Genomic DNA, 17,049 nt, shown 5'->3' with positions numbered 1-17,049 from the left:
TGGGATCCAAAGGATTGCTTGCAGATTTTTTTCAGGCACACCTAAACTCTGATATACTTCACACCCGCTGAACATGGAGGGGGCAGTTAACAGTGAGCTTCAACATTAAGTGAAGAGCTGCACATGGTAGAATAGGCAATCCTTCTCCCAGTGGAAGCCCTTTCCACTTATGCATGGGGATCTCTGGATTCCAGCTAAAATTTATTATGAGTCCAAAACTGGTAGCCAAAGACTAGCAAGTCATAGCAGATGCCATACCCACAGGGGTCATCTTGTGCATTAAACTTATGCTGCTTGTTTTAAGATTCATAGAGTCATTTCTGTGGCTCACCACTTGTGCAGCATGGTCAGCCTCCACCCTTTACTGCCCCATACAAAAAAGTCCCATGGGGTCCTCTGGAGCATCAGTCCACAGCTGGGAAAGCAGGTTAGCTAGAAAGTAAAGTTAGTGATACCCACACCACATGCAGGAACAGAAACCTCCATTGATCTCTCTTGGGTTCTGTCATCTGCAATGAATGTCCATGTAGAACCAGCCCAATTTAGTTTGCTGCCTGAAGTGGAGTCCAAATGGGCTAAGTATCCTGATAGGCCAACACATTAAAAACAGCCCCTTTTTGGATCTCTACCTACCAACCACACATGAAAATTAGTTTTGCATGAGATGGACAAATACTATTCGACTATAAACCTATCCTTCTGAGCCACATTGCCATTTAGTACCATTTAACCTGCAAGTAAAGGTTCTTGCTCAGTTTCTTTGAAGGTATACAGAATGGCACTGAGGAAAAAATTCCATAGCTTAAAATAAAAAATACTAACCAATTCTTTGGTATATTGTGCATCATTAACTTCTAGTTACCACACTACTACAGTGTGGCACAAAATTTTGAGAAAAGAGTAAGTTATTAGTTAAATAAACAATGCTTCATATAACTTTTTTCTGAGAGATAGGCCCTGAAATCCTATGATCCCTGAAGAAGAGTCCCAGGGACTATAGCAGTGGTGTCCAAACTTTTTTCAAAGAGGGCCAGATTTGATGAAGTGAAGGGCTGTGAGGGCGGACCAAAGGGCCAACCACAGTTGTTGACCTTTTTTTAGATTGTTGAGCCACTGAAACGGACTTTGGACATGCCTGGGCTATAGGAACCACTGAAACTCCTACACTAAGTGAGAGGTACTACCTCAGAGAGGGAGCTGTGACTGGAAACTTGTGGCCTTGCCCTACCAATGTTAGAGCTCCAACATCAGTAAGGCCAAAAAAGGGGGAGTGCCAGAGATAGAGCAAGGGAAGACATGGATCTAAAGTCTTCCTAGTCCCTGACATGCCCCCAAATCAGGAAGAAAGCTACACTAGACATAGAGTTAGTGTTGTCAATTTTGTTTCAGCTGTTTCCAATACAGTGGTACCTCTGGTTACATACTTAATTGGTTCCGGAGGTCCGTGTTTAACCTGAAACTGTTCTTAACCTGAAGCACCACTTTAGCTAATGGGGCCTCCTGCTGTTGCCACGCCGCCACCGCGCAATTTCTGTTCTCATCCTGAAGCAAAGTTCTTAACCCGAGGTACTATTTCTGGGTTAGCGGAGTCTGTAGCCTGAAGCGTATGTAACCCGAGGTACCACTGTAGAAGAAAACTATAAAAAAGCCAAAATCCAGCACAAAACTGAAGATATATGAGCACAAGAGCGCTGCTCTGCTCTTACTTCTGCCCTGGCAGTGTGAGACCTGAGAGGGTGAGCAGGGCACTGGGTAAACAAGCTTGACTGCCTTCCGTTCTGCCAAACCACTACCTAAATATTTATTAATAATGGTACTATCTTCTAGATAAATATATTAGTTCTACATAGAGGTTAAAATAAGTTAGCCTATAGTTAGGTTCTTAGTGTGTAGATTGGTCTAATACGTATCTAAACTACAAATGGAAACTTGATTTAAGATTAGGAATTTTCTTAATTAAATTGTCTAGATTTAAATTCAAACCACTTGCCTTCAAATGTTCTAGAAATTACTATACAAAAAGCTTCAGAAAATCAACTTAGTTTAGTTTTGCATTTAGTTATATCCCATTTTTGAACTTGAGAGATAGAAGGAAAGAAACTAGCACAGAAATAGTACATATTATCGCTTACCAAATCAAATATAAGCAACATTTGAATTACTCAGTTGCCCAATGAAAACAATAATACCATTCAAGGATGTAGCTTGCCAACCAATCATACAGGTTATCATAAGTTAAAAAGGTATGGGTGCTTAGAAAATAATGCCTCTTTAAATAATACAAATAATTCAAAGAGCTGGAATAGGGTAATAAATCTGTACATTTTTAACCTGGGGCATTAAAAAATAGGGTCTTTTAGCATATTATATAACCAATTGTGAAAACAGGTATTTATTATTTTTTGAAGGAAGTAACTATTATTAATCTTATAAAATATGCATGTTGATGACACTCATTCATTGATTTCAACAATTCTGAGAAGCATACCTTCCCATTATGACGCATTCCCATTATGACACAATGAATAAGTAACCAATTAAATGAAGTACATTAAAAAAAAAAGAATGCTAAATGAAAGTTGTGCAAATATTGGAAGAATGAGCATTCATTTATCCAGCTACTATAATTCCACACAAGGTTACGGTTTCTTATTCTTAACTATAAAACCAATCTGATTTCTTCAAAGTTCAATGAAATTAAAATCTGATCCTGTCTGAATATGGTAAAAAAGGAAGCAACAAACAAATCTAAACAAATTCTTGTATCCAGTGCTAGAAATCCCCCAGGTGCCAGGTGTGTTTGTGACTGGCACAAATCCAATTACAACCACATAGAGATCTCTGGATGCTAGGCTGGCGACTGACATTACCTTCTGGCTGGCCTCTTCAGCTTTCTTAAGCAGGTAAGCATAAGAGCTTATTTACTGCATTTATATCCCACCTTTTTCTTCAAGCAGTACATAGTTCACCCTCCTCTAAAATTAATCCCTACATCAACCCTGGGAGATAGGCTAAGAGGCTGTGACTGGCCCAAGGTCACCCAGTGAGCTTCATGACCGAGTGGGGATTTGAACCCTGATCTCTCAGGTCGTAGTCAAACACTCTAACCACTATACCACACTGGCTTTCTAGTACTTTTGCTATGGGTCAGATATATATATTAAACAGGTGAATAAATACAAGGAAAGCAAAAGGTCCCTTAGAAAAGGATCTGAAATATTTTCCTTGAATTTGTTTTATTCTGGGTTGTTTTATTTGATGTTCTAATGTGCTGAGAATTTTTCTTTAGAAGAGAAAGCAGTATAGAAATGAAATTAATAATAACAAACTTCACGGGGTGAGGGTGGTGCAGAATGGCACCTAGACGTTCTGTTGTGGCAATCGTAACCAAGGTTTAAGGCGCCATCTGGCGATTAGCTTATATGAGTTTTTAACACTGCTTTTATCCATACATATATGAGACCATACCCTTTAAGCATACAGTACATGTTTACATCAGAGTGCTTGTAGGCAGAGCCCATGCTTCAAACGGCACCCATGCTTCAAACAGCACTCAAACGGCACCCAGGCCACACAAGTGCCTCCAGCATATATGTCAAAGAACATTCCCAAAGCTTGCTGGCATTGTACGGAAGACCAACCCTTCCACTGCAACCTTTATAACTTCCAGTGCTTGCCCTTCTATAGTATCCTAACATTTTCTGAATGAATTCCAAATAAAATCTGTACTTTGTACTTGTTCTTAAGATTCCATGCTATCACAATAAGTTATCATTGAAGAAAAAGGGTTTGTGTATATCAGTACTTGTACATTTAACTGAACTTAAATCTTACTTGTATTTTATATTACTATATATATAAAATTGTAACAAAAAGCTAGGTTTCTTACAAAAGTCTTTCCCTGGTGATTAGTGTGGGGATTCAGCCATAATCATGAAACAGAAAGTGGAAATTAGCAAATATCAAGTTACACCAATTTTCTCCCAGAAGAGGAATTGTTTGCGTCACATATGAAACTTTTATTTAAGTAGCATGAGTAGTGAATATTTGTTGTTAAATCCAGTTATAAATGGTCCCATCATACAATATTGTGAAATTTTAAGCTATTTGTAAATGATGAAATTTGATCTTTCAGAGTGCATGATTTGGATAATTTTGTATCTATTCATGCTTCTGAGGCTAGAAAGATGTCAAAGGAAAATGGCAATGTTCATTTCAACCATATACTGTAGTTAATATTTATACATTTCAGTACTGAATTAACATGGCATGTAGGACAGAAAGAAACAACAATGTTGCTTAATTCCTGCTACGCTTAAGCAGCACAATAATATTGGGGTTAAGATTATCTTCACTACACCAATATTTACGTGCTGCTAGGGCGGAACAAGTATAACAATTGTTCTACTCACTTGTCTGCCTACAACGCAAAAAAACCCCATAATACCAGAAAAGATTATTTTCCTTAAAATTCTAAAGCAGCATATAATGACTTGCATATTTACTATGACATACAAATCATGATGTGCTGCTAGAGTACTGTAAGGTTTCTGGAACACAAAACTTACTCCGATATACCTAAACTAATGCGGTTAGAAAAATAATAATTTAGTAACAATATTATTCAAAGAATTACCTGTAAAATCAAGAACCTATTATGATCTAGGTCAATTCCATGACTTCGAAGTAGAAACCCAACATCTTTAAAAGTTGATTTCTTCCCACTGATATGGTACACAGAAGAATTATCTTTGTAGGCTGTTCTGGAGACATAGAAATTGCTGTTGGGAATGACTTCATAATCATCCCCTTCCTGTTTTGAAGGAAAACAAACCCAGAAAAACAATTGTTAGTTTTAAGCCACAGGTCTACCCAAGATTTCAAAATTAAATAATTTATTTTCAAAAATCTGTTATATCCTAGTTAACTCTGACATTAAAACTCATAATAAATCTTATAACATATGCACTTTATGCATTTTTGCTGTCAGATAATGTCTTGGAATCACAGAACCTCTCCAATTTTTCTAAATTTAGTAGGATATGATTTCAACAACAATGTGCAGACTAATATTTACTTCTGAGAAAACATGCAATCACAACACAGTTCAGTGGGATACTCCAAAATATCTGTGAATAGAATTGTAGCCTTATTTTTTTGCCTACCACCATATTGTAGAACAGATACCCTTTTCCTATCTTCTTCCTGTCAACTTGCAAAGCAGTTTCCTATCAGTTCAAAGAAGTTACTCCCAGTTTTCAGCAAAGAAAACCTTCAGTACCCAAGGTTAACCATTTTAAAGAGGCAGTTTTAAAACACTGGGAATACAGCATCTTTTTTATTAAAAAAAATCCTAAAAATATACACAAATTATTAAGCATGGACTTAAGCAGATCTTTGACAAGCCACACATACAATGTTTTAATCCATATTCAAAAAATGCAAACATATTTTTCTATGAAATTTTATCCCACAAAATATTTTTTAAAAATTGTTTATCCTCCTAGCCTAATTCCTTGAGAGCTTAAATTTGTTCCAATGAAATTCCACAGAAAAATTACTTATGGAAAAGTGATTTATTATTTAAAAAAGCATAAATGGAAGATTAGATATGACTGTATGTGGCTGGCTTTAATGGAATATTATTTCTATTTTAGATGTGTATTAATTTAGAAGGATAGTGTTTCAATATATATTTTAAAATATTATTTTTCAGCTCATTACACCAACAATGCTGACAATAAAAAAAAACACCACACACAGCCACAACAGCATCCCCAGTTGTGTACAAAGAATCCCCCTCCTGGTTTTACTATTTGGACAGTTAACCTGGTAATGTTTTATTGAGCTAACTGGGGTTATTTTTAAAAATGCACACGGATGTGCATTTTTGTCCAATATTAACATATTACCCACACACAAATTTGAAAAGCAAGAGAAATGATTTGTTTAGTTTAACACTAACCCTTGTATAAGGGTCTAGTGACTTCTGTTTCAGTGTATCTGAAGAAGTGTGCATGCACACGAAAGCTTATACCCAGAACAAACTTAGTTGGTTCTCTAAGGTGCTACTGGACAATTTTTTAATTTTTTAATTTATTTCCCTTGTGAAAGGGGAAATATAAAAAATTTGCAAATCATGTAATTTTAAACAGATATGTAGTGTCTACAGGTTTGTAATTTATAATAAACCATACCAAAAATTAGTTTAAAAGTCAGTGTATGTTGATATTGGAAGGATGATGACTTTAAGGTGGTCTTTCAGAGTACATTTATAGTTTACATATACACCACACACAACCCTGTATCTAGCTTGAAACATATAAAACCTTTTCAGTTCTACAGCAGTTCCTGTAATATGCTTATCTAGCTTAAACATACTTTAAACTGAAAGGAGAATAAGCTTTACATTGCCGTAAGTAATATGTGCAGACAAGAATACTTTTCAAGTTAAATATACTTATGAAGCAGAAATGGAACTCCACTGCTGCAGTCCTATGCACACTTATTTGGGACTAAGCCCCAATAAACAGTGGCACCTACTTCTGAGTAAACATGCACAGAATTGGATTTTAAGTATATCAAATACCTTTCAGAACTCTAACACAGAGAACTAGAAAGGCACAATGTTTCAATAAAATGATATAGGACATTATATGATAAACCTTCCCCAATTTTAACAAAAGTAAAACATACCTTGTCAATGATCTTTTGAAAATGAACTTCTACTGTGCAACTTTGAATATCACTATGCTCATCAGAATTATGGATCAGAACTGAAAGTTTTTTGGATCTTATTTTTTGTGCTCGATAACCAAAAACAAAGAGCATAGAATCAATCACATTGGACTTTCCACTGCCATTTGGTCCAATAATGCAAGAAAAACGCTGCATAATAGAAAAAAGAAAGCACTCCACTTTAATAACCACTAGCAATTATGCTTCTTTGCGTTGTAGACAGTTTAAAATATCATTACATCTAGTGCAGGAAATTGTGAACTACTGGAAAGCTTAGTTTTTACAGCCAACGGTAAAAAGTACAACCTATTCAAAGACACCTCCTATTAGCTCAAATTTCTGAAGTTTTATCCTGTGAACTCTGCAAAATGAGCTGCACTCAGCAAGCAAAATGTTACAAAGAAACATGTTTATAATTAGCTACTTGAAGGGTATCGATATGTTTTCAAATTAACATGGACTCATATTGTATAAGTGAATTATTGATAATTATTCATAATAGAAAAGATGCATCCTTTTCTAGCTGCTTGAATTCCACAGAAAGCAAGATCTTGAAAACAGAAGTACAGACAATAGTAATTCACATTCTTTCATTTAAAGCGCCCCCATGTTACTTAGCAATCTGTAATTTTCACTTTACTAAGAGCAGCTAAGTCAAAAGAGTCTTACCTCAACTTAGAAGTCACTTAAAAAAGAAAGATACCTTATGAAACGGTCCTAGAATTTTCTCCCCAGCATAAGATTTGAAGTTCTGGTTTACAATGTGAGTTATCATGAGACGAGGAGCTCCAGCTTCATTGGTCATTGCTGGAGGTGGGGGAGGAGAGATGCTACTCAAAATCTCTTCTAAACTGCGATTGTCAACTACTCCGTCTGAGACTGCTAGAAATTTCCAAACAAAAGCAGAAAGACACACGAACTTAATGACTACATACACCTACAAATATTTCATCTCTGTAGTAAAAACAGAAGAATCCCCCCTTCCAGTAACACCGTTACTATACAAGAATCAACACATTTCTATCCACAGGCTGAATTACTAGGAAAAGGATCTAGAACGTTGCTTCCATTTACAAGCAAACTTATTCTACCACTAGAACTGTACTTTAAAGCCACAACATTTTCAAAGTAATATGCTGGCAGTAAGAGTCTTTCATCCATACAAATCCAAAGAAAACAACTTTTTCTACAGATTTGCATTTTCAGGCATGCTCAGAGCTTACGTACACTGTAAAGGAGGTGGTCTGAGGATCTCTGCACAATGCCCTGCAAGCTGTAATGACAGCAACAGCACTATTCCTCAAAGACAGGAAGTTTGTCACACACAGAGAAAACTGGCCACTTAGATTTCAAGAAGACGTAGAACAATTTTTTAACTCATTGAGGCAACGTTTTCTTTGAATAATTTGTTGGTGTCACTTTTCAGTTATTAACCCATTCACCAATAAAATCCTAAATGTCTGATGACCAATGTACTGTATTATGTGGCCTACTGCTTCGTTTCAATGCAGACGTTCTCAATACAAGATGCAAAGCTCAAACATGTTTAAAATATACACAGTACTTGCTAAGGACACACAAGATGCAAACAACTACTCTCACACCACCTTAAAATTATATCTGTTTAAATCATTTCTTGCTTTTCTGGCACAATATAAGGAGTACAGGCTAAACACTAGGAATAAGAAGACAGATACTGCCTCTAACCTGAAACATTTATAACTAATGTGGAAAACATCACAGAGTTAAAGGCAAAATTGGACTTGTCCTAGCTTCTAAGCAGGACACCTCCACGGCCAAGTTTATGAGCCAAATATATAAAGATGAAGAGAAACTGACCTTGCTGAGGTACTTCAGGGGTGTGCATATTGGCTTCTTTTTCAGGTTCCCCATCACTGAAGGAGTCATCCAAGGGTTCATTGCCTTTGTGATGGGCTGCTGTAGATATTTTAGCTCTTTTTCTTGGCATGATTTCAGTTAGCTGTTCCGATTCCAAACAACCAAACTACAGAAGCCCTGTTATCGTCTTTGTTAATGCAAACGAAAAAATCCCAATGACCTAAATATTACATTAAAAAAATGATAAAGTTGTGTGTCCAGTGCCTAATATTAATCTAAAATGTGGGTTAATTTTGCAATTTGGCAAGCTATTATGACAAGTATGTAGTACCTCTCCTCCCATTCTCCACTGTAACTGACAATTTACAACTGTCATATTAACTCAATATATTAAAAAGTTAACTAATTTAATAGAAAACAAAAATATTGCCTATTTTATTAACCAGAATTAACAGGTGTAATCTCCTTAAATGCAGAAATAACTTTACAATAAAGAAGTGTAATCTCCAGCCCTTTATTTGAATTATTTTTAAAGCATTCTGTTCAGGTTCAAAACTCAAGAATTAGTCTGGTATTGCTTAAATAATTTAATAGAGTCCTTAACAAGATGCGTTCTCATTCTTTTATTCCAATGAAGATAAGTTGAAACGAGGACCTTTTTTTTACTGGTACCTGACTAGAGAGTAATTCAAGAAAGCCCATATTTAAGTATATAACGTAAGGGGGGGGACTGAAAGGGGAGATGTTATTTTGCTTCTCATAATCAAGGATTATTAAAATCATGTTCAAAAGACCTCTTCAAATAACTGACATCAAATAAAAAATCTCAGCCCATGCATATAGGATGCGGACTGTTTTGTATTAATTTTACCCACACCCAATAATTAAATAGGCTTATTAACGTTCTCTTTAAGCCAATAGCATACTCAGGAAAGATACTGTAATAGTTATACTTCACTGACATTTATAGCCTCCAGGAGTCCAAAGGAATCCGACTGAAAGAAGTGACGTTGGCTTTCAAACGTTAATAGGTTTGCAAAGCAACGGCTGTTTTAATTTATGCACGTTATCTCACAAGTATTGTGGGAAATTAAGCGCCCTAATAAATGAATCGGGCTTTTTACCCTTCATAAATCCATCACCTCCTCCCCGCACCCCACCCCTTCGTAGCTTGCTTCCAATCAAGGGGGTCTAATTAGTGGTGCTTTACTAAAAGCACTTTACAGACCTACTACTGCCAAATATCACTCATCAGGTCAGGGCCGCGAAAAATAAAAAAAACTTTGCTGTGAACCGAACGCAGAAGTTTTAAAAATAAATAGTTTGGCATGCATGCTCTTTAAGAATGCATTGGAATCATCCAGCCCTCCCTCCCTTGACTCCGATGCGTACGTGCCTTTTTACCGAGAGCAACCAGTTGAAGTCATTTTTTTCGCGGGAGGGGGGAAGGGGAAATATCTACTTCACTGCTCCAACGGCTAAGAATTAAATCCTTCAGGCGACTATAAAAATCATGCTGGGAGGAAAGAATCTATTTTTAAAAGAAAATTATGATTATAAAAAGTCTGACAGCCTATACCAAAATCAGCAAAAATAAATAAAAAAATGTGCAAGGAGCGAATGGAAGGAGACTAACTTGCTTTTACCGATAGCAACGGAAATCGCCAGCAAATATAGCTTTTCACCCCACCCCCACGAAGGCGGGTAGGGGGGAAAGCGGGGGAGAAGGAAAAAGCGGCCGGTTTCGGGAGGGGAGGGGGAGAGAGAAGGCTGCCGCCTTTTTCCTCATAGAATAGTTTGTGGGAGTTTTATATTTAATATTGAAGATTTTTTTTAAAAAAAAAAAGCGAACAAGTTTCCCAAGTACCAGTAAGCACCAGCCAAGTCCATGAACCTTACCGAAAGTTTCACCCACCATTCTAACTGCAGGGAGGGAAGCTTTTCAAAACTCTCTTCCCCAAAAAACCTAAAAGCAAGAACATTTCTTCCCCCAAAAAAGGTATTCTTACCAGGCAGAGTCAGAGTACTTCGTCCCCATCCACGGCCCAGAACAGGCAACCTGGAGCGAGGGCCGACGGCGCTCCCAACGTAGCAGCGGCGCGAGCTGCAGAAAGCTCCCTTTTCCTGCCTGCAGCCTTGGCGGCTTCTACACTCGAAAATGGCGCCCAAACGGCAAACTCGTAACGAAATTCGTTAGAAACGCGCAAAGCACGCTGGGGAATGAAAAAAGGGGCCGGCTTCCCACAGGTTTGAAAGGAGGGGAAAAAAACGAAGAGAGGAAAAAGGAGGGGGGGAAACCCTCTCGCGCCGCCATCTTGTTTTCCGTTAGTTAGCGGAAAGGGGGGGTTGTCACGTCATGCTTTCCTCAGCATCCCCCCCTCCAAAAAATAGAGAAGTATATACAGTATACCGTATATGTGTGCGTGTGTATAGAATGCTTTTGAACACAGGATTAAAATATAAAATATCCAAATGTAATGAAAAGGGGAAAGGAGCCGAGCCCCTCCCGCGGATAATCCGACAGGCGGAATCGGTCACCTAGCAACAAGATCCAATAGAATATAACAAGCAGCGGAGGAATAACGAGAAACTGATTTTTATACGTATATAGATATAGCTATATTAAAATATTGATGCATTTAATACAAATTTGACAGGTCAGCCCCCTGACGTCACGGCTGGCGTCACACGCTCTGGGAGGGTCTGAGGTGGGAAGGAGAGTATAACGAAACCTCGCGGGCGGGGGGGTGCGGGGGGGTGGAGTGAAAAATCTCGCGGGAAGTCGCTATAGAGACCGAACGGCTTCCCGCTCACGGTTGGCATCAACAGCGCTGAGGAGGGAGGGTGTACTTTTGACCAGAAAGGCGAACTTCTGAGGGCTCTTGGAGCGGGGATACCTGACTGGCAAGCGGGCGCGGAGACAAGTTAAGGAGCAGAGGCCTCAGCGCTCCGAGTTCCTCTCAGAGGCACGGCGCTGTGCGCTCGGACTAGGTGCTCACCTTGCACAGGTAAAAAAGGAAGGAGCAGGTGTGAGGGGGGCGGGCGAGGGAATGGGAAATGGTCAGGTCCAGAGACCTGAGCGAGTGACTGGCCGCCGAAACCTCCGGAGTCTTTAGTATGCGCAGGTTTTGCAAAAATGTGTTATAGCCAGGTACGCAACGGTGCCTTTCTTTCTCGTATTACTTTCCAGGCTCCAATGTTGCAGTCCTCTCTCTCGCTTCCTTGGGGTGACCCCACTGAAGCTCTCGGGAGTTATTAACCTGGGGATAGAAAGCAACAGTGGACTTTACGGGGGGGGGGGTGAAGGGAGGCCTGCCTACAGCCTGACATGCAGCTTTCCCCTTCATTTTTAATCCCGTTTTAACTCGGAGCAGCTTTCAAAGCCCTGAAAAGAAAAGGGGTTCGGAAGATGCTGCTGCTGCTGTTGTTGTACAGATGTAGCCTTTGAAACAAAATCTTCTGGTTCCCATACTGCAGTGATTGATTGATTGCAGAGGTTACTTTGTCAATGAAATGGTCCTAGAATCATAGGCAAAGCCATCTCTATGGCCATTTCTGCTCATATGTGGAGCATCAGTAAGAGAAAGTAAAGTATTTCATAGAAGCCAATGGAATATGTTAACTAAAACAGGTTGTCCCCCTGTTTCAGCACATGCTTTTTTATATAAAAAAAGGGGAATGAGGATTTTATTCTACATTGGAGCTTTGTGATTATGGAAGGTATTTAGAAGTTATTTCTGCACTTTAAAATGTCATGAAGGAACTGTTTTCCCCATTCTTTTCAAATTTCCAAGGGGAAAAAATCCATATGTCCATTATAATTTGAACCCTATATTTCACTCTGAGGCTACAATCCATTGCACACTTTATCTGAGTAAGCCACATTAAAGTCAATAGGCCTTACTTCTAAGTAAACAAACATTGGATTGTGTTGCCTAGGTGTTACTTTGTCTGGTCAGTTAATATCAGTTAAAGCTTTGCCAATGATTGAGAACAAAATCAGTAACAATAAAGCACAATAGGCTCAAAACCAATATTGTGTAGTCAACTGCCAGGAACCAAAAGACTGCAAATCATTGCAAGGCCAGCTTCTGTTGCTAAATCCTTGCATAGTAACTCCTTGGTGGGTTGTAGTATCTATGTTGCTGGAATCCCAAGAGGTTAGAGGGCATATGTTGTGCATAATGGCATATTCTCTTGTGAATAAGAAAGTGTCCATTAATTTACATTAATGGGAGTTATGGCAATTGAAGAAGTTCTCTAAAGTCCATTATTTCTGCAGAACCTTTTGTAAACATTTTTTTCTTCCAACAGTTGTTTGTAACTTGGCATTTTATTGCCAGGAATGGGTCGAGAGCTTTCCCAAAGTATCTGACTATATTGAAAAGTTAATACAAACACTTCCTCATCTTTATGCATAAATCTGCAGCACATTGCATTACCACTTTGGGCCAGAGAAGGTAATGATTGATTAAAATGTGAGTATTAATATTTTAGTACAGGTTACTTTTTTGTATGTGTTTTACAGGTATTAACTGTGCAACCAAGAAGATTTTTTTTATCAATGTAGCAACTGGATGATCAAAAACAGAAATCATAATGAGATTAAAGACATCTCTGTTGAAGGAACCAAAACATATCCTTTGTTCATCTCAAACCTATGTCATAGGCATAGCTGACAATGTTCTGATATTTCTCAGTGCTTGTAACAATGTGGTTTTTTAAAAAAAATCACAAATGTATCAACATAAAATTTTGTATCTCTCAGAGCTCAAACCCTGTAAGAAAGACACAAAATTTTTGACAATACACTTTGTCCTACAATGGTCCAGTTTACATATTGTGGTAAACTGCCTTTGATCCCTTAGTGTGAATGCGAGCAACAAACCACAATCCCTGGCTTAGTGTTATGTCTAAACCTGGTATCAGTGTGATTTGTTTATAATAATATAATAATAATTTATTATTTATACCTCGCCCATCTGGCTGGGTTTCCCCAGCCACTCTGAGCGGCTTCCAACAGAATATTAAAATACAATAGTCTATTAAACATTAAAAGTTTTCCTAAACAAGGCTGCCTTCAGATGTCTTCTAAAAGTCTGGTAGTTGCTTTTCTCTTTGACATCTGCTGGGAGGGCGTTCCACAGGGCGGGTGCCACCACTGAGAAGGCCCTCTGCTTGGTTCCCTGTAACTTGGCTTCTCGCAGCGAGGGAACCGCCAGAAGTCCCTCGGCACTGGACCTCAGTGTTCGGGCAGAATGATGGGGGTGGAGATGCTCCTTCAGGTATACTGGACCGAGGCCATTTAGGGTTTTAAAGGTCAGCACCAACACTTTGAATTGTGCTCAGAAACGTACTGGGAGCCAATGTAGGTCTTTCAAGAGTGGTGTTATGTGGTCTCGGCGGCCGCTCCCAGTCACCAGTCTACCTGCCACATTCTGGATTAGTTTCTGGGTCACCTTCAAAGGTAGCCCCACATAGAGCGCATTTCAGTAGTCCAGGCAAGAGATAACCAGAGCATGCACCACCCTGGTGAGACAGTCCGCGGGCAGGTAGGGGCTCAGCCTGCGTACCAGATGGAGCTGATACACAGCTGCCCTGGACACAGAATTGACCTGCGCCTCCATGGACAGCTGTGAGTCCAAAATGACTCCCAGGCTGCACACCTAGTCCTTCAGGGGCACAGTTACCCAATTCAGGACCAGGGAGTCCCCCACACCTGCCCGCCTCCTGCCCCCCAAAAACAGTACTTATGTCTTGTCAGGATTCAATTTCAATCTGTTAGCCGCCATCCAACCTCCAACCACCTCCAGACACTCACACAGGACCGTCACCGACTTCACATTAGTTCCAAACTAACAGTGATGGTCAGCCAAGGGTTGTAAGGAAAGCAAACTATGATACCTGATTCAGATAGCACTCGCCTAGGCAACACTGTGTTGTTCTTGCTTGTCCTAGGAGACGAGTTAAACAGGGTTTGCACATTCTCAAAAACCCATTAACTGTCATTTGCTGTGACATGAAAACCGGTCCAGTTTCAGGCAGTAACATCAGACCTACTGTTTTTGAGCAAATGGATATTGTTGTGCAGCCAGGGAAGATAGAAGACTTATCATTGAACAGCATTTTAAGGCCTGTTAGAATAATCCCATCTGTGTAAGAGAATTAAAAAAAAAAAAGATATCAGGAACTGTGGCACCCCACTTGTAAAATACAAATTACTATTAATATGTTCACAACTAAAGTGAATGCTCTCAATTGAGCTGGTCAGTCTAATCTTCTTGTTGCCTTCCCAGATACATCTGGTTGGCCACTTTGTGAAACAGGATGGTTGACTAGATAGGCTTTTGGTCTTATTCAACAGAACTCTTACATTCCCTGAGAAAATAGCACAGTTTTTGAGGAGGGGCAATAATCCTTCTGCCCATATATTTGCTTCTGCTTGAGTTAGGAAAATTATGCAAAGTTTAACAGCATCTATTGCATTGAAGTGTGGAAGAAAAGGAAGTGCCCATATAGAATCTAGTTCCTGTTCATGCACTGATGTTATCATGGAACTTTTAAATCTGTGAGGAAAAGTCACTGATGCTCAGACATGCAAAAGGTTATTGGTTGATAAGTTATTGTAAACAGTTTCAGTGCTAGCTATTTGATTTTTACTTCTGTATCCCCATATTCAGGTTCCTTGTACTACACATATGATCAATGCAGCACAAGAGTGGCACACCATTGGCTCACAAAGCACAGAAAGCTTTGCACTAGACATCAAAGGTTGAATTAAAATATATTATTAGCCTCCAAACCACCCAGAACATACAATGGGCTCACATATTCACTGCTTTCTTTTCTGATTAATTAGTACAGTGGTACCTCGGGTTACAGATGCTTCAGGTTACGCAATTTTGGGTTGCACGCTGAACCCAGAAGTACCGAAACGGGTTACTTCCAGTTTTCAGTGCATGTGCAGAAGCACTAAATGGCGCTTTGCGCATGCGCAGAAGCGCCTAATTGCAACCCACGCTTGCGCAGATGCGGCGCTGCGGGTTGTGAACGTGCCTCCCGCACGGATCACGTTCACAAGCTGAGGTTCCACTGTATACTACTTTATGTAAACTAATTCCTTTTTTAATTAAGCAGTCTATAAATCTTGTAAAATAAAAAATATTGTTTGTTGTGTCTTGAGTTGGGCAAACCAATAAGCACTAAATTGGATTACCTACAAAACATAGTTTCAAATAATGGTTTGCATGTAATTCCTGGTTATTGCTAATCATAATGAACCTTTTCAAACTAAGGGAAAACAAAGAGGAAAGCGGCAGCAGGAGGCCCCATTAGCTAAAGTGGTACCTCAGGTTAAGAACAGTTTCAGGTTAACAATGGACCTCCGGAACTAATTAAGTTCGTAACCAGAGGTACCACTGTATTTCTAAGTCCTAAGAGCCAGCATCATATTTTTAAGCCAGCTTTATATGGACCAAAAAGATATTCCAGGTTACCTAGTGCTTAGACAACCAGCAGATGCAACTTTTCTAGTCCTTTATGAACTTGGTCCAGTTGTTGGTTTTTAAGAGCACTTGTAAAGAAGGTCAAAATCTATCCCTTTGCATATTTCATACCTGAAAGTCCTGGATGGGTGTATTAAGGCCAGGTACACCTCTCCTATTGCTATTAGCATACTATCCTTCCTTTTTAGGAAGATTTTCTGTAGGAGATGTTAAAGCTTGGTGCTCAAAAAGCCTTTATCATTTTCATGATTTGTATAAGTCTAATAGTATAATAACTAAAGAGGCCTTGCAAAACCAGTTACAACCTATAAGTGCACACTATAGACTAGTGTTTCTCAAATTGCTGCTGCTAGCTGGAGATGATGGGAGTTGTAGTCCAACAACAGCTGGAGACCCAATTTTCAGAAACACTGCTATAGACATTTTGAGTTCTCCATCTCAAAACCCTGTAAAGAAAATATAAGTAAGAAATAAATTATTAGTATGTATAATTGTTGAGCTCTCTTTACCAACCCTTGCATCTTTTTTGTTTAAATAATTTTACGGTAATTCATGTTTTAAAAAAAGTTTAATGAAGAAAAAATAATGTCTTTGCCAATATGTATGAAGATTTAACTGTACCAATATTCTTAAATTCCTTAATTCTGTTAAAACATAAGGAATTGGTTAGTTGTGTAGGCTGGACAACAGCAGACGATCTTTATTCATGCAGTGATGACCACCAAATTATTAAATGGAACTTGTTAAATGGTGAGACAACACAAGTAGCGAAGCTTCCTGATGATATCTATCCCATCGATCTTCACTGGTTTCCCAAAAGTTTTGGTGGAAAGAGACAAACTCACGCTGAGAACTTTGTACTTACAAGTTCTGATGGTAAGTCATCATGGAGATGTATGTAGCTTATTTTAGAGTACAATGCTTTTGAAAGTATTTCATTTTGTCAGTATGCAAAGTTGTAGTCAAA

General features: G+C 38.8%; 2 protein-coding genes across 5 annotated transcripts in view; one reads left to right on the top strand and one right to left on the bottom strand.

Moving 5' to 3' along the window:
• Nucleotides 1–10,759, bottom strand: part of SMC4 (structural maintenance of chromosomes 4) — a 38,958-nt gene extending 28,199 nt beyond the window's left edge. Inside the window, exons 1-5 of one of the 3 annotated variants that reach the window (XM_053390407.1) lie at nt 10,587–10,759; nt 8,578–8,764; nt 7,442–7,617; nt 6,697–6,888; nt 4,637–4,813 (exon numbers count right to left, since the gene is read on the bottom strand). In XM_053390407.1, coding sequence (XP_053246382.1) covers nt 4,637–4,813; nt 6,697–6,888; nt 7,442–7,617; nt 8,578–8,707 — 675 coding nt within the window. In that variant the 5' untranslated portion in view covers nt 8,708–8,764; nt 10,587–10,759. Of the gene's footprint in view, nt 1–4,636; nt 4,814–6,696; nt 6,889–7,441; nt 7,621–8,577; nt 8,798–10,586 lie in introns of all 3 variants that reach the window. The other 2 variants (XM_053390406.1, XM_053390405.1) reach the window with 2 other exon arrangements.
• A 594-nt stretch (nt 10,760–11,353) lies between these two features.
• The window catches only part of IFT80 (intraflagellar transport 80), a 65,762-nt gene continuing 60,066 nt past the window's right edge, over nt 11,354–17,049 (top strand). The window contains exons 1-3 of one of the 2 annotated variants that reach the window (XM_053390409.1): nt 11,354–11,543; nt 13,106–13,216; nt 16,740–16,958. In XM_053390409.1, the coding sequence (XP_053246384.1) occupies nt 13,177–13,216; nt 16,740–16,958 (259 nt within the window). In that variant the 5' untranslated portion in view covers nt 11,354–11,543; nt 13,106–13,176. Of the gene's footprint in view, nt 11,586–13,105; nt 13,217–16,739; nt 16,959–17,049 lie in introns of both variants that reach the window. The other variant, XM_053390408.1, reaches the window with a different exon arrangement.

This window comes from Podarcis raffonei, chromosome 5 (genome assembly GCF_027172205.1).
Source record: "Podarcis raffonei isolate rPodRaf1 chromosome 5, rPodRaf1.pri, whole genome shotgun sequence".
Lineage (NCBI taxonomy): Eukaryota > Metazoa > Chordata > Lepidosauria > Squamata > Lacertidae > Podarcis > Podarcis raffonei.
Note: the sequence above shows the minus strand (reverse complement) of the source record. Positions and strands in the feature narration are given on the sequence as shown.